General features: G+C 32.4%; 2 protein-coding genes across 3 annotated transcripts; one reads left to right on the top strand and one right to left on the bottom strand.

Annotated features, from left to right (window-relative positions):
* Positions 1–264: 264 nt before the first annotated feature.
* LOC130645229 (STAGA complex 65 subunit gamma-like) lies at positions 265–11,559 on the bottom strand. 2 transcript variants are annotated; one of them, XM_057451150.1, is made up of 7 exons: positions 11,179–11,559; positions 6,399–6,546; positions 4,872–5,121; positions 3,601–3,713; positions 1,222–1,365; positions 975–1,041; positions 265–507 (listed from the first exon to the last, which is right to left on the bottom strand). In XM_057451150.1, exons 1-6 carry the CDS (start codon positions 11,349–11,351, stop codon positions 1,000–1,002), a joined length of 870 nt encoding a protein of 289 aa, XP_057307133.1. In that variant the 5' UTR covers positions 11,352–11,559; the 3' UTR covers positions 265–507; positions 975–999. The 2 variants fall into 2 exon arrangements, with proteins under 2 accessions (XP_057307133.1, XP_057307132.1); XM_057451149.1 differs by having other exon boundaries at positions 3,601–3,716; positions 11,179–11,553.
* Positions 11,560–13,964: 2,405 nt separating this feature from the next.
* On the top strand, positions 13,965–21,227 carry LOC130645230 (uncharacterized). Its single transcript, XM_057451151.1, has 5 exons — positions 13,965–14,188; positions 14,582–14,638; positions 19,284–19,467; positions 19,763–19,896; positions 20,416–21,227. Exons 1-5 carry the CDS (start codon positions 13,997–13,999, stop codon positions 20,668–20,670), a joined length of 822 nt encoding a protein of 273 aa, XP_057307134.1. The 5' UTR covers positions 13,965–13,996; the 3' UTR covers positions 20,671–21,227.
* The last annotated feature ends 2,240 nt before the right edge of the window (positions 21,228–23,467 follow it).

Below are 23,467 nucleotides of genomic sequence, written 5' to 3'. Positions count from 1 at the left end.
TGTTTTTTCAGGAAACACATCAAAAATTAAAATTTTAGGATAACTCTGGAATATATTTTGTACTTCCCGACAAGCGCACTGTCTCGCTCACCGGGTTGACTTTTTTTAAGATTATATAATGACGCATCGGTTGCCGGACCACCTCGCGTATACGCGGGAAATTTTAAAATAACGGTTAAAACGGCGAAAATGATTTTATTATTTTAGGAGGCACGGGAATTCTACAGCAGTAAGGCCGATTTCTATTCAACAAAAACTTAGCAATCGGACGGAGATTTCATTTATTAACGGTAAAACAAACGATGGCACATTGCCATGCCTTTTTTGTATGCATACGAAACGCATTTCTAATTTCAGTAGTAATACAAGCTAGTATAACAAGCAAAATGTGTATGCATGAAAATGTTCATAATTTATCCGAAGATATATCTGGTAAGCTTCTGGTAAATTTCATCAGCTTTTCGGTGAATGTGTTGGTATTCTTGCGTGTGAAATCAATCCTCAAAACTATAAAAGAGAATTAGAAGTACGTTTGAAAAAATCTTTAAATGCCATGATCTCATGTAACAATACACAAAATACAAAATATTAATGATCACGTCATCAACACGTCATCGACACAAAGTTAATTTTACATCTCGTATTGTTGTTCAACTCCACTTATTAAATAAGTTTTATCCAAACTGTGCGCGGGTAACCATCGAATTTTAGGGGTCAGGTCTTCAGTAGTAAACTCAACACACAAAAATATCCAAAAAAACTTATGCCACAGTCCAAATGGTTGCTAAGCGAATAAAAAATGGTTGCTAAGTGAATAAAAAATTGTTCATGGAAAGGCTGTTGTGCCTGGAAGTTGGTTAGCAAGCTGTTCAATTTTAGTCAACACCCTTAGCAACTGTATTGCTTATGCAAAAACTCTTATATATTCTCATATAACTTTTTGCTTTATTTTAATCAACAAAGTGACTGTTTACCTGAAGTACTACCGTCTTTACACTATCATCCGTTTTCTTCTTTTATAGTGGAACGAACAGAAGATTCCTATAAAAATGTTTATGAAGAGCTAACAAATCTGTAAAATGGAAATTTTGTAAGTTTTGTAATTATCTACAAGAGGTGTAGTGCGTTTTAATTTTTACTGCGTTCTTGTGGATTTTTTTCTAACTTTTTTCTGAAGATTTAAACCTCAAAGTAAGAGCTTTTAAACAAAAACAAACAAACCTTCAGATTATTGTATTCATCTAGCAACGTCAAATCTTCTTTTTCAAGTTTCAATGCCACAGCTTTTATTCGCATCAACCAGTAATCTTGAAGTGACGTCAGATCATCCGAAGAGAAATGTTGGAGAATATGATTGAACGAATCCTAAAAAATAATACAAATTGTATAGTACACGGGAATTGTACATCTTATGGCATTTAGCTTAAAAGGAGCCATTGTACATTTTTGGAAACTCTATGAAAAGGAAAAAAGAATATATATATATTTTTTATTTTTGTATAATTTGCAGACCAGAATAGGAAAACATTTTAATACAGACAAATTGGAATATATCTCAAGTTCTAAACATAGTATTAGATTGAAATTTTGCAACCTTAAGTATCTAAAAAGAAATATATCGACAGAAAAGTCATATGGTTAGTTTATATTTTGCAGACCACAATAAATTTTTAGATCCTCATAACACTGGTTAATCCATCTGTTTATGTGTCAAGCTAGACAACATAAGCTAAACATAATCATTTTTCTTCTTTTCCTTCTTCGACTGATTTTTTAAGCGATTGCCGCAACGTCGCAAATTTATCAATCGGACCTAGCAGTGATCTGTCGGCAATCAGGCCTACACATAAGTCACAGAGCTTCACAAAATGTAAATAGACATCAAAGATATCTCATGGTACATTTAATACTTTATAAGATATTTATAGCCAATTATTTTGTTAAGACAGGATTATTTTAATTAGTCCAAGTCCCAGGGGGTCGAAGTTCAGGGACAGGCTTCCGACAACCAGCTTTGGTTTGGCAAACGTTATGTTGAGGATACATTGGCTAGACAAAAACATAAAGTTGTGTTATTGTCTCTGTTTGTGGTAAAGTTTTGGATACCTTATCTTTTATACTGTTTCAATAAATTTACAGATGGATTTATCGTGCTTAGCGTGGCTAGCAGTTGATAAAAATGGAAGCTAAACAACAAACAGTCACTGTGAGCAACATAACTAGCTAGCTATAAAAATCACGAAGGGAGTTTTGCTACCTAGATAGAGCTTTAGTCAGTGCATTATATAGCAGGTTAGACTAAACTTACCACAAAGATGTCTAAGGAAGATTTATGTTTTTAACCTACTTATCCGTGCTGGATGTTGAACTGTTTAATAGTGCTAGTGAATTTCTTTGTAATTACATTTTCAGAGGGGGGGAAGGGGCTCTGGTCTAAACATTGCCTGGCAGCATAGCTGGCTATATAGTCAAGCAGTAACATGCTGTTTTATTAACTGGAGTGAGCTGTAGCAGAGTCAATGAATATGCAGCCTATCTAATTAATGGACATATAACCAAAAATTCTTAGTTTATGTCAAGGATTTTTTACGGAAGTTGTACGTAGTCTGAATCTATGCTGTCATTTTTTTGTATGTAACCTAAAGCTTTTATTTTTTTCTCTATAAATATATGTTGTGCGGGAGTCACAAAAGCTTTAGAAGTGATTTTAGTTTACTGGGAATTGGAGCAAGATGATTGCCAAATAATATTGCATTTTTGTCACCAATTTGAACAAACTTGCAAAAAACGAATTCACTGTGAAATAAAATTAAAAATTCATGATTATATTATATATATATATATATATATATATATATATATATATATATATATATATATATATATATATATATATATATATATATATATATATATATATATATATATATATATATATATATATATATATATATATATATATATATATATATATATATATATATATATATATATATATATATATATATATATATATATATATATATATATATATATATATATATATATATATATATATATATATATATATATATATATATATATATATATATATATATATATATATATATATATATATATATATATATATATATATATATATATATATATATATATATATATATATTGGAAAGTGCCAATAAAATATGTGTACAATAAAGAATGTATAATGTATATTATAAACAAGAACTTATTTTGCATAAACATTGCCATGTTGTCTCGCCTAGTAAGTTCCTGCATATTTTAGCATAAAACTTTAGTGACTAATGCTGTTTCCAACTATAGCTTTTTAACAAACATCACAAAACATAAAATTGTACAAATGCGTTGTTGTTTTTATTGATAACAATGTTTTGAGCACTTTTTTGAGCGCGATTGGACCAATACATATTGAACCATTACAGCTGAAAATCCAAAATCTTTTACCATGAAAGGGCTTTTTATTAGTAAATCAATCAAAGAGAATCAAAGAGCAGTTAACATAGAAAAAATATATATATAAAGAAAAACAGTAAAATAATATAAAACACATATAAATAGAAACAGTAAAAATATAAGTACCACTACAGTTTCATCTGGCTGTTTATATTCCAATCGTGATTTCAATGCTTTGCACAAATTCAAGCAATACTCCGTGGACACGTCTGTAAGTGTGCTTAAAGCTGTTTCTGTAGCTGCTAAGAAGAAAAGGTGGAGCTATGTTAACTTGATGTTTTCAGGACATCCTGCTTTAAATCAACCTCTTTCAGTAAAGAGTGGAACTGGTTGACATTGAAAACAGGCCTTTAGTTAGGTCTGCAGTTTAACCAGTCATGTAACCTTTGTTTTTGCACACCCACCATAACCTACTTCAATCAGAGATAAAATTAGGGTAATAAGTTTCTTCTGCGTAAATTATGCATAAATATTGCTACCCCTAACCATTTTACTTCTCGATGTAATTTGACGATTTGGAACTTTTTCACCGTTAGAGAGGGCATACCTAAATATTTGAATTTAGCTCAAGCAGCTCTTGTTTAATGTGCTAGATGGCTAACCTAAGAACCACAAAATTTGTAGTGATTTTAGATAGCTAATTTGCTACTTTTACCTTGAGCCATACAAAATGACAGAAGCTAGATATTGTGCATGATAAACAGCACAGTGTGTTAGCTATGCGTGTGGTTGCATTTTAATGCCATTTTGTTTTAAAAACTAAATACAAGAGCCTACCAGCATGTGTCTATGTAACTAAATACGAAAATCCATGTTTTATGTATAAGGAACACAATTGACTCAACATTTGTCCCAACGAAACCTTGATTTGCGTTTTAATTCACATAGGCCCAAAGAGCTGAGCTTGATTATGCCAGGATCTTAGAATTTGCTTGCAACGCTATAACATTACATCTACAAGTCAGTTTGCAGAACGTTTTGTAAGGCTGTACAGAATCAATGAGAACAGAAAAATGTTAAAAAATGCTCTAACTTAAAAATCGCATTATAATTTGTGCAGCTTAATGGAATATAAACACCTTTGAATATGAACATCTGAATGAAATAAGGCATAATAGTCAGTAGAAAAATTATAAAATAGCCTGTTGACATATGTTATATCAAACGCCATATTCTTCAACGGACTAAAAACATCCAGTATTATTGGTAACAAAAAACAAACAAAAATAAAAATAAATAAATAAATAAATAAATAAATAAATAAATAAATAAATAAATAAATAAGCAAAATAAACAAAATAAACAAATTAAAAAAATATACATAAAATAAACAAACGAAAAAACAAACAACTAAAATAAAAAAAAAGATAAGACAAACAAACAAACAAGAATTTTACCTTCAAAGCCAGAGTGGGCATTAACAGCAGCTACTGATTTCAGTAATAACTGTCTCGCAGACAAACTATCTAATTGTATAGGACACTGAAAATGTTTTCCTTCTAATCCTTTTTTGCTTGCTCCAGCGATGTATTCTGTTGAAAGGAAACTTGATTGACTTTGTCCAAGTAAACGTCCTTCAGTGGAACAAAAACGTTTTGGCGGTTGTGGAGGTGATGGCAGAACAGGAGTGTCAAAGCCACTGGCTTTCTAAAATCACATACAGTAAAGCAACAGTATGCAACAATGAAAAAACTTAAAAACAAAAGAAAGGAATGTATCATATCTTTTGTAGTGGTGTAAAAAATGCACCACTGCAAAGCGATTTAGTTACAGATTCTTTTATTATGGTTTGACATCGTTTTTTGAAAAAAGCTGTAAATTAATTAGTTTTCCTGAGATGAGCTGCATCTAAATTATAATACGTATTTCTGTCATGTAAAATAACTACAGTAACATGATAAACAAAATGTGGTAAATGAAGGACTGGGAAACAGGTGGATTTATCCACGGGCCTCCAACTAATTATAATAAAAAAGTTTGTTGTTGATCTACAAGTAAGTTGTTCTTCACCACACAAGCTTTTTTTAAAAAATGGATTTAACTTCAAATCTTATTGTGAAAATCATTTTTCATTCAGTTTTTTTTTTCACTTAATGAGATTATGCAGAAATGATTTTAGCATAGTTGTTCTTTAGGCTCTCTTTTGTTTTCTGTTCTCTAAGGTCAATGGGATGCTATATTTCATTGATTTCTAATTCAAGAAGAAAAAACATGCTTTCTACCTAGAAACTGATTTTTTAATAAATTCGCTACAAAGAATCTAGGTTGCTTTAGCCAGTAGAACAAGCGGGATCCCATATGGTTACAATTGCCCCCACACTAATTTATATTGATAACTTTTTTTTGTTTTATTTCCAAGACTCAATGTAAAATATATCTTCAATTTAGCAATTTTCCAGCTAAGATAAATTGGAAAAATTACTGTAATACGCTCTCAGATATAGCTTATATTTTGTTACAGTGCATTTTATTAGTAATTGCATGTTTTTTCTATTCAATAACTTTCACCTATAGGGTGGATCAACCTTACAAATTTTGGTAGGGATTCCAAGGCATGCCTGAAAGTTGCGTTATACCATCTAAAATTGAAAATAATCTTAGAATTGATAATTTAACTTTAGGGTTCACACTTGACATACTCTTCTCTGTATAAATAGGATTTTGACAAACTTGTGTCACTGGATAGAGACCAGAGAGAGAATATAAACAATTTAATTGTTGCTTTTATTATATTTCAAGTTATTTATTGATTATAAGATTACAAAACAGCAAGATGTGATGTCGAAAATGGTCTAAATACCCGTTCTAAATTTGAATTTGTAGTCCACATTAAAGATTAAAAAGCAGTGCAAAATTTCATAATAGATAAAAATGTACTTTGCGTTACAAACAACTGAGAGAAATCGTTATATAATAAATCATACCTGCATTTCATTTTGGTGAGAATGTGCTGCAGAAAGCATGTACCTCATTCTTCGCTTATAATGTTGAAGTTCAATAGACTGCAGAAGGTAACTTTGTCCCTTACTATCAACAGGTGGCTTCATCCACAATAAACCTTTTTTGGACATTCTAAAAGATCAAAAATATGAACCAGTGATTTACCAAAATGTTATTCTAAATCATTTTAAGGTCTCATAAACGTGTGTGACAAACACATCTTTTTGGTTACATCTTTTGTCAAGTCATTTATATCACTAAACTGAGAAGGGCTAAAAGGGCTTTCAATCATATTTTTGGAAAGTTTGGTTAATTTTATTGCCAATTATTTATAGTTGATCACAACCCCATGTTTTTCTTATGTTTTCTTATGTTTGTAATGAGGTTTTTAATAAAACAATTATATATCTTTTATTATCAACATTCTTTTCAAACTTTTTAACTTTGTTTTGAATTACATTACAAAACATAGAGTCAAAAAAATTAAATAAAAAATTACAGAAAACTACTGCCACTTTATAACTTCTGTTTTAAGCTCCAGAAAGATTTTATATATTGATTTCTGTTGGACCTGTAAAAAAACAGTTACATGACTTTATTTTAAAAGGCTAAGTTATGTGAAGTGTATATACTATAGCTAGCAATATCCTTTGTGAAAAGACCATTTTGGTGAAGTTTGTGCAACCAACACATCATTTCTTAAATTACAGATCTTTTAGCAGCTAGCTACTTGTATGTTGTCTACAAGAAAAGCTGGAAAAAAACCTTTTTTTTATATGTGAGCACCCGAATGTGTGATTGTGGAAATTGTGACAGCAATAATTGTTTCTACAAAAGTTGCTTTCAAAATGCAATTTCAAAACATCTTGAGAATTTCTCTGTATGGACCTAACATCTAACTCGAATTAAAGAGTTTATCGAATTAGAGAGTATCGAATTATGGAGGTTCATTTATGAGAGTTTCTTAAAGGGAACCTGAGGTATAAAATGATGTTGGACTTATATTATAGAGCTTAAAAAGTTAGCTAACAAGTCTTTGCTGACGAACTCATAACTTGGGATCTGCATGTCGTTTTGCAATCAAATTTTGTGAGTTAAACATATAGGGCTTATGCAACTTACCCACAAAATTTGATTGCAAACCAAGTTGCAGATTTTGAGCAAAAAAATAAGAGGCCTAGGACCAGCAAGCGAGTGTCATTTTGGCAAAAAAATTTATGTTAATCAATTAACCTATAATATCTATGCATTGATAAAGTTCGAATGCACACCCCTTAACAGGTCTAAATTTACTGATAAAAGAAAATGTCCAAATTTGCTATTACTGAAAATGACGTCATAATTAATGCAGCATAATTAAATCTGAAATTCTTTAAATGTGAATATCTTGAGAACGAAAAAAGCTTTTTAAAAAATTTAAAAAGACTTGTTAGCTAACTTTTTAAGCTCTATTATAAGTCCAACATCATTTTGTACCTCGAGTTCCCTTTAAAGAAATTTGACGATGATTCAAATTTTATCGAGTTATAGAGAGTATCAAATTACGGAGGTTCGAATTAGAGGGAGTCTGCTATATATATTCGGCAGAATTAATTAGTGAAATATTAACCCTATAATAACTGTTTATGAGGGCAATACCGGAGAATATTGACCGACGTCAAAGTTTTGCCCGATCTTGAGAGGGTAATATGTGACAAAGTCATTATTCGAAGATATTGCACGAAATAGACAGTCATTATGTGGATTATCATCTGGGTACTGCATTTTACGACCAAGAGTATAACATTATAAGCACAGCCTCCACATTTTGCGACGGCACACCACATTTCGCGACGGCAAAAAATTGTAGAGGCTAATCTTTGTTGCTTGAAAAGTGGGGGACATTTTGAATCATGAACCCCAGACACGATGATCGAGCGTCTACGTATAGCGACTCTCTCAATCTTAACTTCTTTTTCTACATGTCCGAAATAATATACAGAAAATTTTTTTTACCGCACGCGGATTTCGTTTTTAAAATTGTTTGAAAGAAAATCCATTAAATTCGGACCTGCCATGGTTTCCAATTGTTTTGTAAAATGAAGAAATTATCTACAATTAATTCCATGATAAAATGTCTGTTCTGCCTGTAAGTGCAGTTTTGCAAACTCGATTCTTCCGTGCTCCATCGGCGTTCACATCCGCATTAGTTAAGAACCGCATGGCTGGATTTCTTGTGTAAGACCTGGTTACCAACAACGAAGGGGTCAGACATAAGAGATTTATGTCTACGTAGTTCTTTTAACTAAGTCAGGAGTCGGTGAATTAGCTAGGATGGTCAGGTTGGCCAATAATGAATAGGCTTGCTCGTGGATTAAAAGGACCAGGACTATTCAATAATTCTGAGACTAAAAGTTTTCGAAAAACAGAAATCTATCAGACGTTTTGTCCGACAAAATGTGACGGAAATTTTGTTTGACGAGTCTCTAAAAATTATTTTAAGGGCTGCCATCGCACGCTACAAAATGAATTTTTTTGGTTGATTTTGAAAATTCTATTTTTTAGGCGCACGATTAATCACACGCCTCTCCTGAAAAAGACTGATATTTAAAGGGTAAGTAAGACTAACGAAGCTTAAAAAAATAATATTTTCAAAATTGCAGACGCTTTGACGCTGCAAATGAATATGTCGTCTGCAATTTATTGCTGACGGGTCTTTGGGCTAATTTCGAGGGCTGTAAGCATAAGGATGTAGAAACCATGTCTTTATAGAAAAAAAATTCCAGATGGAACATACATTCAAACTAAAAATATATTTTTTTTAAATCGAATATCGTGTAAACATAATTTAAAGTTAGCTATAACGTTTAAAACAAGAAAATATAAATTGAGTTTTTTTATTGACTATCAATTACTCTTCGTCGCTTGCGAGGCAGAGAAATTAGATTTGGACCAAAGTTTATGTTAAATGTACAATTATTTATTGATGCTCCTTGAAAAATAGGTGCAACTGGGTTCTATTTTTGTGACAGCTGTCGTTGGATTGTTTGTGAAATTGAGTTACTTTGACCAGAGCCAGACGAGATAGCATCAGATATTTTTTTTGTTGGGATACCGAAGCCCTGTTGTAACTATTAAAACCTTCAAGCTTCTTGTGGCCAATAATTTGTTGTATGTGCAAGGAATTTATATCTTGGTTTAACAGGTTAGTGACAGTTGTTTTTTGTGTGCTGTGGTTTGAAATTTTGCCTGCTGAGTTACTGTCTTATACTTTTCTTGACCAACAGAATTTGTTGTATTTCGAACCAACAAGAAAAAACTGACAACAAATAGTGGTCACAGAGACACCATCTTATTTAACTAAAAAACATATCTCAAAAGAACAAAACAAAACAACTTTACGGCAATTGAGAAAGTCCGTTTCAATGAATTTTTAGCGAGTGGTTTGGGAAAATACTAGAATTAGTTTGAGGCATATTTAACATTATAACAAAATTGCAAAAATAGCGGAAAATCGTCCTTACACATTTCACTGGGTCGATGTGAAACATATGCCTTGAATATTTTTACTGGGCATCTGTCCGTACCAGTTGCGAATGCCTTCGGATTGAATGATCTTTTGTGACCCAGCAGTTTTTTATCATTTTGAGTTTTTGTGCTTCTTTTGGTCAGCAAAACCAAATATTCACATCCTGTTGAAAAGTCATTCACTATTTTAACATTTCCAAATTGCATTTGCCTCCCCTCATCCCTGGCACAATGACCAAAATGTTTGGTTAAATACCACCAAACAGTTCGCTGGAGGGAGACTGCATTATTTACTCCAAAGTATTTTGATTTAAAAAGAAGATCTACTTCTTCAGCAGTAATTGCTTGAGCAGCATTTGGTTTATTGCCTTTGGCCATTTTTGTTAGTTCTTTCCTACGTGAAAAAGCACTTTTCTTGATTTGTTGAAAGCAATTCCTTCTCGTAAATCATATTTTGAACCTCTCTAAACGAGTACTCTTTATCCCAGATAAAGTATCAGGCTCATAAAGATTTCCTTTCATTGTTTTAGCCTTCATAAAAAATTGGCATAATACATTATCAAGCTCATTTTCAGGAATATCTTCCATTCTTCTTTTTTCAGAAATTCTGTAACAAAATCTCCTGAAAGTGTTCATATCAGTAACATCTTTTTTTGTATGTTTATAGCTTTTTGTGCCAACATGTAACTGTCTATTTCTGTTTCCGATACTAAGTTTGTATTATTTTCCTTATTTTCTGTTTCAATAAAATCGATACCAAAACTGAAGTTATTTTTACTATACATCGTGTACTTGGTTACAAATAAAAGTAAGCTTTAATCCTAGATATATATCCTTATTACCCGGGTAATAAGGATATATATCTAGCTAACCTTTAGTTACTAATTATGTAAAAAAAAATTTGATTTTAAAAGGGTTATATTACTTCCACCTTTCGGTTAGTAGGAACATTAGAATTTTCCCTTTTAAATTACTTTTTTAAAATCTCAATGGCTTTGTGTCTTTACGACAATGTGATGTTTTCATTTAAAGAAAAAAAAATGAGTAAACAAAGTAACTGCATTGTGAACCACACAAAGTAGCAGCATTTTCTTAGAAGATAAAAAGGGTTTGCGCAAAAGTATAGTCACACAAACATTGTTAGGAAACTACAACAATCGTCATTACGACCTTATTAGAAACACATGTTGTACAACATACAAAGCAACACAAGAGATGTTGCGCATTTCCCATTATCTCTACAAACAGATCACTTACTCTTTTTTTGGTCCTTTGTGACAAGGTGAGGGTTGATAAAGCAGTGGAATTTCAAACGCAGACCATTTTACTTTGTTATTCTCGTATTTCGTGCCATCCTTTGACAACAGAACATCTTCCTGATCCACTAAATCACCCCAATGAACAGAATTTTTAACACTATTAGCGGCCATTTCCCATCCTTTGCCTTGCTCAACCCGTGTTGTCCTTTTTGTCCCATATCTTTACAAAATTTTAAAGTTACATATTTTTTTAATAACTTGGATTTTCTTTTGCTACGTGATAGTGTCAGCCATTGCCAAATGGAATACTATATGGCATAGTGGCAATAGGATTGATAACAATGTTATAAATATTGTAGTGTACTTTTATTGCTTTTTAGATGTGGTCTAGAATGACGTCCTACCCTGCACACATCACACAAGCGTTTTTTGTCTAGGAGCTTCATTTTCTCGGAATTTCCACAAAAGGACGGACCGAAGTAGGCAAAATGGTCCAATGAAATTGTTCAATTAGCGATGGCTTTAAAATTTGCGTCCAGCACGTGACATACAGGCCTGGAAGATATTATTTTGGGGCGAAACTAAACCAGGATATTGTTTATCACGAACAATTCTTGTTGTAAACATATTTATTTTATAAACGATTTCACAGTTTTCACTTTTTTGTTGTTATGCTCTTACAAGAATTGCAAGAAGAGAAAGCTGTAATGAATTTCAACAAGGATCTGACTATTAGAAAAAGTGAATTTTTTTGATAAGTTTTGAAAAGACTGTTTAGGATTTCTTCACATATTTTAAGTAGTGTTAGCTTCTATTAAATTACTGTTTTCTTTTACTCTATAATCCACAAACTATCTACAGCAATTTGTATGCTTGCAAAACTTCAAACTTCAATATGTGTATAACCGAATTATATATATGACAATATAATGACAAATAAAAAGTGGGTGTAAAAGGGGCTACAAACCGGTTAAAGAGCTCACATTACCTATATCCCGCGCATATATTAAAAATCCAGCAAACGCGTCCTGTGCAATGAACAGACCAGCGCATTTTGTCACTGGTTCGATATTTTTTTTGGAAAAGTATTACAAAGAAATATTTCAGCGAGACTCATTCTGGATGAAAACATGACCAAGGCTGGAGAAGATAAAGCTCGATTTTCGTGTAAGTCACTAAAGTTGAAAACCAACAGCCGTTCCGTAGCCCCTTTAAGCACTCTACTTGAACAAGAGGTATACAGAAAGAAAAAAATTACATTAAGAAATATATTTTCTATTTATTATGCAATTTGTAATAGCAATTATAATAACTATCAAACCTGGGGGGGGGCATACTCCAGTTTTGAGAGGAAGAACTTATTATATCATTAAGAGACAAAGCACTTGCGATTAGGGGTGCTGCACAAATCAATTCTTTCCACACTCAGCATTTTTTCGATGGTAAAGGGAGAGGGTTAACACCAATATTGATAAAAAGTTATTTTTTTACTGCTAAGAAATTATTCTTTTACTGCTAAGAAATTATTTTTTTACTGCTAAGAAATTATTTTTTTACTGCTAGCTAAGATAGATAGATAGGTATGCATATTTTTCATGGCTAGCCTCACAAAGATGAAGGGATATACCCCGTCTATTATTTCCAGTAGAGGCCATGGGTTATTAGATGGGAAGTCCTAGAGTATTTATTAGCCCACACAGTGTACCATGTCCCCAATTTCCCTAACATTGCTTGGGTTAACCCAGAGCTATGGCAATATTTACTCGTCCAAATTGAATTGCCACCAAGAAAAATCAAACCCCGATGCACTAAGTGTCAGAGTTATAACCATTAAGCTACAGCGCCACAAATAAATTATTTTTTATTAAATTTTAGGAATCTTAATTATTTAAATGTAGGAAAAAAATGCTTTATACAAAACAGTTAAAATTCGTGATAAACAATTATGAACTAATTTCATATTGTGAACTTTGCAAAACGAATATCTCGGTTTTACAAACTAAATCTGTTTCCCTTTGTTTTCCTCTAACAAAAAAAGTATTATAAATTTTTCTACAATACGAACCTTCACTACAGCAAACTCTGGACCAAATTTTCTCTTCTGGGAGGCTTAAATACCTCAATATAACAAACTCAAAACACTAAACACCCAGAGAAAAAATAAAAGATTAAAAAATCGAAGTTGAAATGGTTTAAAAATTTTCCAGTGCAGTAATGTAACTTAGGGAAACAAATAAAAAACAAAAAACTGCAGTACATAGTGTTATTTGTTTTCTAGTTTTGAAGGAATTTTGTAATGTTTACAAGCTTGCTTACAAACATAACAAACTTCAATTTACAAGGAACTTGCATTCAATTTTTTGTGTGGGATTTTCTTCACTGTTAACCAGGTTCAATGTATTTCACAGGAATTGATTTTTTGAATAAAGTTTCAACGAAATCAAAAAATTAACTTTGTGTGACTAATTTTTTTCATTTTAAAGATTGGACACACTTTCAGTGATGCTTTTTGCGCAAAAAATTAAGAATTGATATTTTTTAGCCATCTTTAAAAAAGTTTGTTTCACTGATGCTTTTATCCTGTATAACATCAAAAATCAACAAAAAATACGAGCCAAGTTACCTTTTGTTTAGTAATGGCAAGGTATGTTAGTAAATTTGATGCTTTTTGTCAATAAAAAAACTAAGGTGGAAAAATACAAAAATGTATAAATTTTTACACCACGATAAAGAATGTTTTAATCACAATATATATATATATATATATATATTATATATATATATATATAAATCTCATTTTTTTTAGTGAAAAAGCAATGGGTAAAATTCAAAAAGGTTTTGCTTTAAGTACAGCAATAATCAGCACCTTATGCTTGGTGTTTGGCATTGCAATATCAATATGTGCTTGGGTAATTCAGTCTAAGGTGCCATCAGGAATTACCACTGTACAACAACAAGGAATACGGACAACCGAGTCCTTTCACCCATATTGGTGGGGAGGAATTTTTGTAAGTGACTTTTATATGTACCAGCTAAAATGTGATTTGTATATAGTTTGATTTAATGATTATTTGGTTTAAACATAACCCATGTTAGGTCGAACTTACTAAAAAAATGAGATAATAGCTTCAGGGGTGGGGGGTCAAGTTTACAAATATTTGTGTCTGAGGTTCAAGTTAACCAGAGTTTCTTTTATAAAAATCGAATTTCCCTTTATACTTTTTTATAAATGAAAATAAATAAAAACTCATAAAGGACTGATAAAAATTTGAGTTATATGTTATTTGAGTTAACAGCTGTAAAAGGTCATTTCAGTAGATATAACCCTGCTACCTTTTTAAAGGAGTTCAAACCATTATCAGCAGGGCTTGATATTTTTGTATTTGTTATATATTTTGTAGTTTACTGTTCCTGGTATTCTTGGTTTGATTGCCGGATGCACCCGCAATGTTGTTACAGTAAGTGAATTTGTGTGGAAATAATTTGTTGGACAGATGCAAGTTGTGAGGGTATACTCAGTTTGGAATTACATCTACCAACGTAAAGTTAAAAATAAAAGTTTCCTATCGATTTTTTACTTTGTCTGCATTTGATATATATTGTATATGATCCAAATTATAAATTTAAAAAGTCAGAAATCAGAAATTTAGATGTTTATTTCAAATTAATTTATTTATTTATTTATTTATTTATTTATTTATCATCAATATTTACCCAGGATATACATTTCAGAATAAATTTCTGCTTTTCAAATGTGTCCTGCTAAAATTAAAATCAAATACTCTACATTATATACAATTAAATATAAAATCGTCGATGTTCTAAAATCCAATAAAATGAAAAGGAATAGGCAAAACAAAAAGAAAAACGCTAAGTACATAGATGAAATGGTGAAAATACACTAAAGATAAGATTATAGGTGTCCATGAGTTAAGCGCTCAAATGGGAGATAATTGGTATAAATGGGTGAGGCAACAAAGCTAGTATAATATATGAAATATTGAAAATGCTATACTAAGAAACGAAAGATGAAACATGCCGCCATATCACAAATGCTTCCTTCTGCTAAATGTCGAATGAATAATCGGCAAAAAACATTTTAATTAAAAACCGCGTATGTCATAAGCTTGCAGTATCTAAAAACATCAAGTAGAAAGGGTGAGAAACAGAGGTGAAAACATATAAATAAGGAAGACTAGACAAGGTTTAAGAGCTTCATATTGTGTTAGGGTCCAAAGTCCAAATAAAGTGTGTAAGTAGGCCAAACGATTAAAAAATATGGTTATCCAATTTATTTTTAAATTTCATATAACTAGGCTCCCTTCGTATATCTATTGGTAAAGAATTATATATACTGGCACCCATATAGTAAAAACCATTTCTTGCCATATCCAAACGTACTGCTGGTAACTTTAGCGAATAAGAATTGTTTCGAGTCAGTCTTTGATGGTTTAGCAGCTGAAAGTGGTTCCAATAATTTGAGCATGTTTTAAGATCAATACATTTTCTGACAACATTACAAGCATTTCGTTGAATTTTGTCGTAAATGGGTTGTAAACTGTTGTTGTTAGTTACTACTCTGGCACGTCTATCCAAGGACTGCAGTTTGTTCAACTGGGTGTTATTCAGGTTCAAATTGATGATACTATTGAATGTAATGATTGGAGTTATCATTGTTTCGTAAATCTTTTTAGCAGTTGTATCGTCAACTTCGGATCGTAGTCTCGTCAGTAAACGGAGTCTTCCAGATGCTTTTTTGTATGTAGAGTCGAAGTTGTTATTTAGAGACAACTTAGGATCAATAATTGATCCCAAATACTTGTAGCTTTTCGTCTCATTAATCTCCACAAAATTACATGACAATGATATTTTTCCTTTAGCACTTTTCAACATTTTACTCGTCCCGAATATCATCCATTCTGTTTTCCCTTTGTTTAAATTAATAACAAGATCATTTTCTCCTAGATATGTCTCAACAGCAAGAAGTTCTTCATTTAATACATTTTCAAGGACGAGAAAGCTTTCACTTGAGAAGTAGATAACAGTGTCATCTGCAAATTTAATAACGCTAGCTTTAAGTAGGACATTATCAAAGTCATTAAAGAAAATTAAAAATAATAATGGCCTGAGTATGGACCCTTGCGAAACACCACAATTCACTGGTTGTGGGTCAGATTTGATGTTATTTACCACTACTTCCTGCTTTCTCCCAAACAAATAATCAGAAAACCATTCTAGTTCGTTACCACGTATACCTTAAGCTGATAATTTCTCAATTAAAATGCTATGACCAACCGTGTCGAAGGCTTTTGACAAGTCCATGAAAACTGCAGCAACGTATTTTTTCTTATCAACTTCCTTTCTAATGTCATCTAACAATAGATTAGCAGCCAAATCTGTTGATCTGAGACGACGATACCCAAATTGATACTGAGATAGTAAGTTGTTCTTCTCAAGATATTTGATAACTTGGTCATATACTGCCCTTTCGAGAATTTTTGAGATGACCGGCAATATAGATATAGGTCTATAGTTATTGTTATCGTCAGTCGAACCTTTTTTAAAAATTGGCTTAACTACAGCATGCTTTCATTCTCCAGGTATCATAGCCGTTTGTATCGATAAGTTTATTATGTGACAAAGTGGAGCAGCGATTTGACTGGAACAATCTTTGAGCAGTCCAGGTGGAAGATCGTCTACACCTGTGGCTTTACTTCTCTTTAATTTTTTCAGTTCTTTTTCGATCGATATTTTCGATACATATTTGAAGGTAAATATGGAAGTAGTTCGTAATTTCGACCATTGTGGTTGTTTCCATACAAAATCTTTTAAGTGAATCGATTTCTCCTTGATTTGAGCTGCTATTGAAGAGAAAAACAAACATAGTGATTCAACTTTCGATTTGGTTGCTGTAGCATCACTTACAACGTTTCGTGGTTTAGTTGGCATTATTTTCTTTATCGTATCCCAAAATTTCTTTGGATTATGACAATTCTGTGCTAATAAGTTTTTACTAAATTGGGACTTCGAATCTCGTATTTTACGTGTACATAAGTTTCGAACTTTGCAGTAAGCCTTCCAGTCGCTTGGCTTTTTCGATTTTCGCGCTTTTCGTAAAGCCTTATCTCTTTCGTTCATCAATTTATATATCTCATTGTTAAGCCACGGACAAAATTGTCCTTTGACTGTCTTCCCGATGATAGGGGCATGTTTGTTGAACAATGCGGTGAGAGTAGTTTTGAAATATGACCATGCGATGTTCACATCGTTCATTCCATAAAGTTCACCCCAGTCGTGTTTACTAATTTCGTCAACCATTTGCTCACTAGAGTACTTGGCATAATTCCTAGTCTTGATAATTTTTGGTGGTAACTTATCTCTTCTTAATTTTCTGACGAAACCGACCATATCGTGATCGCTGATACCGATGGGGATGACGTCATTTTGGTATGTCGTATCATTTCGAGTAGTCAGAATACAATCAATTAGCGTTTGTGTATTATCGGTAATTCTAGTCGGTTTTTCAATAAGCTGTTTCAATCCATAAAGACGTAAAAGTTCTTTAATGTCTTTATCATCTGATTTCTTTAAGAAATTAATATTCAGATCTCCCAAAAGGTTCACTTCTTTTGATTCAGACATAACAAGCTGTAACAAGTCATTAAGATGAGTTTTAAATTCCCTTGGTAGATATTTAGAACTTACCGGTGGTCTATACATAGTACCGACTAAAAAACTCTTTGCGTTTTTTTGGAAAATTTCCACCCATAAACTTTCTAGCTCATTATGTTCCAAATTTGTCCGATGTTTCCACTTAACTCGATCCGATATATACATGGCTACACCGCCGCATTTGCCTTTTTTTCTGGCACGGTATATAAAACTATAGCCCGGTATGTGATAAAGGTCCGGGTTGTCATTATATGAATCTTTTGTAATATGAATTTCAGATAAAGTTAAAATATCAATATCTTTAAAATCATGCAACAAAATTCCAATTTGATCGATATTATTTAATAATCCACACACATTGAGATGGAATATCTTTATACCTCGTTTGGATAGGAGATTTTTCAGTTCAGGTAAAAAAGGTCCTGGCTGTGTTTCAATGTCGCCGGACAACAAAATAAGTATGAATAAGTGTTTACCAGCTTTTGTGGATATTTTCTTTCGTGTGATCCATAAACTAGACGATGCATAATTGTCCTTCTTTTCCAGGAAATCTTCGGTAGGGAATATTCCATTACCTTCTTTTACGAGCTTTCTCTTCGCAATATAACATCACAAAAAGAGCAAATCGAAACACGTCCGACCTCGCCGCCACCAATGACTTTTTATGGAGTTGAGATTTATTTATAAATTTTTAGGAAAAGGAAAAAGAAATTAAAATTAAAAAAAAACTAACTTTTAATGTTAGATTTTAAAGGCAAAAGTGCATCTTTCCCTTTTATGTAATACACACTTGATTTAAAGAGAAATTCCTAAAATTACTAAAATTGGCAATTTGCAAATTAAAATTTTTAAACAAAAATTAAATTTTCTAAATTCGCAAAAAAAAGTCTAGCACAAAATCTATTTTTATAATTTGAATAGTCAAATCCCTGTACAGTGCCTTAAAAGAAAACAGAGGTATGAAATGATGTTAAACTTATATTATAGAGCTCAAAAAGTTGGCCAAGTCTTCTTTATAAAATTTAAAAAGACAGCTCCTTTCATTATCAAGATATTCACATTTTAAGCATTTCAGTTTTAATTATGCTGCATAAATTATGATGTCATATTTAGGTAATGGCAAATTTTGACATTTTCTGTCATCAGTAATTTTAGACTGTTAAGAGATCTGCATTCAAACTTTATCAATGCATAGATAATAAAAGTGAATTGATTAACATAAATTTTTTTGCCAAAATGACACTGGTTTGCCCGTCTCATGGCTCCTAATTTTTTCAATAACCCAATAACCCAGAGCCTGTAACGTGGTTGGCAAAAACATCTTTGGTAATTTTTTTGTGCGTGTGAGGAAAGGTTTGGGGGGGGGGGGGGGGGGGGTACATATTTAGAAAATACTCAGATTTTAATGGTTAATAATGTTAATATTTTTAGATGGTGTTTTTCCTCGTCTTTAACCTGATTTGCTTGTTATGTTCATTGGCTGTGTCTGTTCTTGGAGCACTTGCTATTGTGATTTGGTCGCAAGTAAATGAAAAAGTGCAAGACGAAAACATTTGCAGCACGTTATATAATAATAGCTGCGAGTGTACTATTGATTCCAAAATTATTGTAATTCGTAAGGAAAGTTTCTCTTTTACTGAACCATAAAATTCTCGCCCCACCCCTTCTTTTTCTGCTAAAACTAGTACTCAGAGTTTACTTGGTTGGGAATTTGGTTAGTTATATATATGGTTTGAAATGGTTATTTTGTGCGAAAGTTATAATTTTTTTTAAATCATTTAAACTCCATCGTGTTTATTTTAGATTTTGAAATCTTTTGTGTGTTGTGTTGGAACTGTGGACAAATATAAAATAATTATTTGTAACTTAAAATGATAATAGAAAGTAACTGAAAAAGCTATTTATTTTAGATGACACCACCTGTGAAAACTTGTACAGCATTCAAACTGTTCTTGGAGCAATGGTTGCCATGGCATCGATCTCATCATTACTTGCTTTTATCGCTTCTTACATCAGTTGTTGTGCGTTATGCAATCAGGAAAATGTAAGGATTCCCTTTGAAGCACCATTTCCATGTAGGTTCCATCACGAAGGCTTCACTTTGAAGAGCGTTTCAATTTTTGGACCTACATGGTACTTCTTATCTTATCGACTCAAAAATGACGGATTTATGGCTTTTAGGTCATTTCTCAGGATTGATCCAATCCTGAGAAATGATCTAAAAGCCATAAATCCGTTAGTTAATTAAATTAGTTGATTCTGATTTTTTGCACAAAAATAGACAACAATTGACCCTCAAATGTGACGAAGTTAGTTTCTTGAGATTTTTTTTCCGACTCAGTGATTCCGACAAAACGGTTCAAAAATACGGATTATTTAACTTTTTTTGAGAATTAGATTATTAGTTTTTTGTGATATTTTGAATCCAGGTAGTTCATTAAGTTTTGCTTGTCATTAATTCATAGACCACTGCTCATCCAGGATGTATTTGAAATTATTAAAATTATTTGTCTGCATATTACGGCAACTTTTATCTTCACTAAACCGATGTTATTGTCCTTAGGATAATACAGCTGTCATCATCCAGCAAGGTCCCGGCGCGTATCAACCTCCTGCGATGGTTGTCAGCCATACAAATAACTCCATGATGAGCAGTGGCTATCCTGCTGGAGCAGTTTACCCTCCTCCTGGAGCAGCTTACCCTCCTCCTGGAGCAGCATACGCTCCATACAGTGGCTACCCTCCACAATACAGCCAACAAGAGCCTTACTATCCCACGGGTGATAAATCAAATTTGGTGAAGAACGAGGTTATATAAAGGCGTGGGGAAGAGATGACGCCAAAGATCGTATCTAAACAAATTTTCATTAATTCACTTGATTGTTTTCATTTTAAATGTGATTTAGCTTAAAGTATTGTAAAGATAAACGCTACCATTTTATTTCAATGATATGACAAGTTTTTCAGCATCTTGTAAGTAATCGTGTTCGTTTTTGTTTTTCGTTTTTATCACTTGTTTAAAATTTGATCTTTTTTTTTTTTTTTTTTTTTTTTTTACGCAATAACTTTGTTACTTAAAGGAAAAAAGTGTTTGCTGAAAAAACATTCGGGGTTCAGCTTTGCCACAAAATCTTTGCATTTTGCGAGGAAAAAATTTCGCGGTTCTGCGAAATTAAAAGGTTAATACACAGTGGAAATAAAAAAATGATTAGAACGTTTACAGAAATAATTTTTTGTCAATTCTCTGCGCACACTTACTTTCCTCATAGTATGTTTTTTATGAATTTTTTATGTTGTGTTTCTACTGTTACATTTATTATATCATTAACATTCTAATTATGTGTACATTTTCTCTAAATAATCTTGGTACCACGATTTATTCTTTCTTAGTTATAAATTTCCGCCCGGTAATTTCCCGCCGCCTTTTAATTTCCCGCCGCCTTTTAATTTCCCGCCTTTCTTTCAATTCCGTGTCTCCTTATTTCTTTCAACTCCCCTCTTATTCCCCATTCAAATCAAGGCAAGTACGATGGATGCGATCGGTAAATGGTGGTATTCATATTTTTTTTAAAATTTTCCTTAATAGATAGTTCTGTTTGCAATGTGATTTTTGCGTCAACATAAAAACCCTATTGTTTCAATCTCTGGTATAATGGCTGACTCTCAGTTTTTTGTACCATTAAGTTTATCATAAAAGCAAAATACCCTGGGAACTAACGAAATATCACTTTTGATATATTTTTCAGCACTCATTCAAGTGTGAATTTATTTTGTTGATTATTTTCTGATTTTCACCCTAAAATTTTTTCCCTGACTTAAATGTTACATCAAAATTGTCCCCCTTGTACTACAGGCGTGTGTCTAAACTATGTTAAAGTAGTCAAGCATTTGAAGAGAATTTTTTTCCAAAATAAAGAAAATTTACTGTGAATCGATCAATTATTAGAATATGACTGTTACTAGCGTCCTTTTACCCAAGCGCAAAGACAAACAAGCGAGTATAGTTAAAATGCAAACCTCCGTCCTTGTTTAAGAGTGTAAGGTAAAATACGAATCTCCGTCCTTGCTCAAAAAATACAAAAATAGGGAAGTTAAGTTTGGGAGGTACATTCTGCATTCATTTCCTACATCAATTAGTGAAATTATTTGGCTTGCTAAAGCTCTTCAGATTTTACAAGACAATTATGAAAAACATCGCATAAAAATATGTCGAATTCGTACACTGTTAAGTAAACTGAAAATCAAAATCAAACAAAAAAGATGTACACATTCTGTTTCAACTTCGGCTTTATTAATGAAAAAACACATTTGAGTTCACCGTAATACCAGCCTTTAAAGGCTAACCATAATATTAAACGTAATATCAACCAACCTCGTCCCCAGGACTACTTGCTTCGGCGCTGCGCTTTCTGATAGTTCTAACGGGAAAAGGTGCCGGGGTCGAGCTGAGCTTCAACTTCTTGCGATCGCGAAGAAGGGGGGGGGGGCTTGTAGATAAAGCAGATAAAGAAATCAATGTCTTCCCATTCTCATCTCTAGGGCTCTTTAAGATCAACCCCTAAAAACTCATTATGATCGGCCCGATAGCTGTTTGATTCATCTCTAAGGGCTCTGGGAACGAGAATGAAAGCTCGTGAGACAAGAATCATTATCTTGTGTGTTAGTAACATTCTCGACCCCAGAGCTCTTTGGGATAAACCTAGGTATTATCTCAAAAAGCTCTGGGGACGAGAATGTATTAGTAGTTGTGTTTCGTGTGAATCACACAAAATTTAGTTTTACTAGAATGTCCATACATGTTTTTACACACAATAAATACACACGCGAGAGTCTTCGCCAGGTATACGCCACTGTTAAACTAGTTAATCGTTAATTCTGTAAACCATGAGAGAACCATTTGATCCTGCACCGTTAATACAATCTGTAGATTTTCCATCTTTGGCATAATTCACTCTTAACGGAGGGCCATACCAACACTCTCCATAGAATTGCAAACCGAAATACTAAACAGAGGAAAAACTTAACGCTAAGTACCAACCTCTAACCCCGGACTCTGTCTCTTTTTTATAACAAGGTGGCAAGACGAAAAATAAAATTTCTTTCTCGCCGGCCTGATATAAGAAAGAGCCCTGTAATCGATATTGGATAATTAAGAGATTGTCAGTAAGGATGTGTTTGCTTGATTTTAAAAATCTTTAAAATATCAATTTAAAAATCCCAAACTTATTAGGGAAGAAATCCCTAAGAATAACGTGAAATAATCTTAGTGGCTTTTTCATACCGAAAAAAAATTGCGTACATAATTTCTGGTGGAAAAGAACGACGTAATTTATCAGTCTTGTCGTTTATAGTTCTATTTTAACATAAAAATTAAGAAACGTCTGAAATAGGCAAAAAATATGAAAAAATGAATTTTTCGAAATTTCTGTCCCGCCCTCAACTTTGCACAAAGCGTGATTTCTCTTTAGCGCGAGTGGTTGACCACAATGTTTAAAATTAGTTGAGTTTACCATATATTTATTGAAAAAAAGTGCCTTTCGTAGCATTATTTGAATTGCTGATATCAGCATTTTTCAGGTGTGCGATTAGTGATTTCAAAATTTTGTACGCTACTA

Source organism: Hydractinia symbiolongicarpus, chromosome 5, assembly GCF_029227915.1.
Source record: "Hydractinia symbiolongicarpus strain clone_291-10 chromosome 5, HSymV2.1, whole genome shotgun sequence".
NCBI classification, from domain to species: Eukaryota; Metazoa; Cnidaria; class Hydrozoa; order Anthoathecata; family Hydractiniidae; genus Hydractinia; species Hydractinia symbiolongicarpus.
The sequence above is the reverse complement of the archived record's forward strand: the minus strand, read 5'-3'. Positions and strand labels throughout refer to the sequence as shown.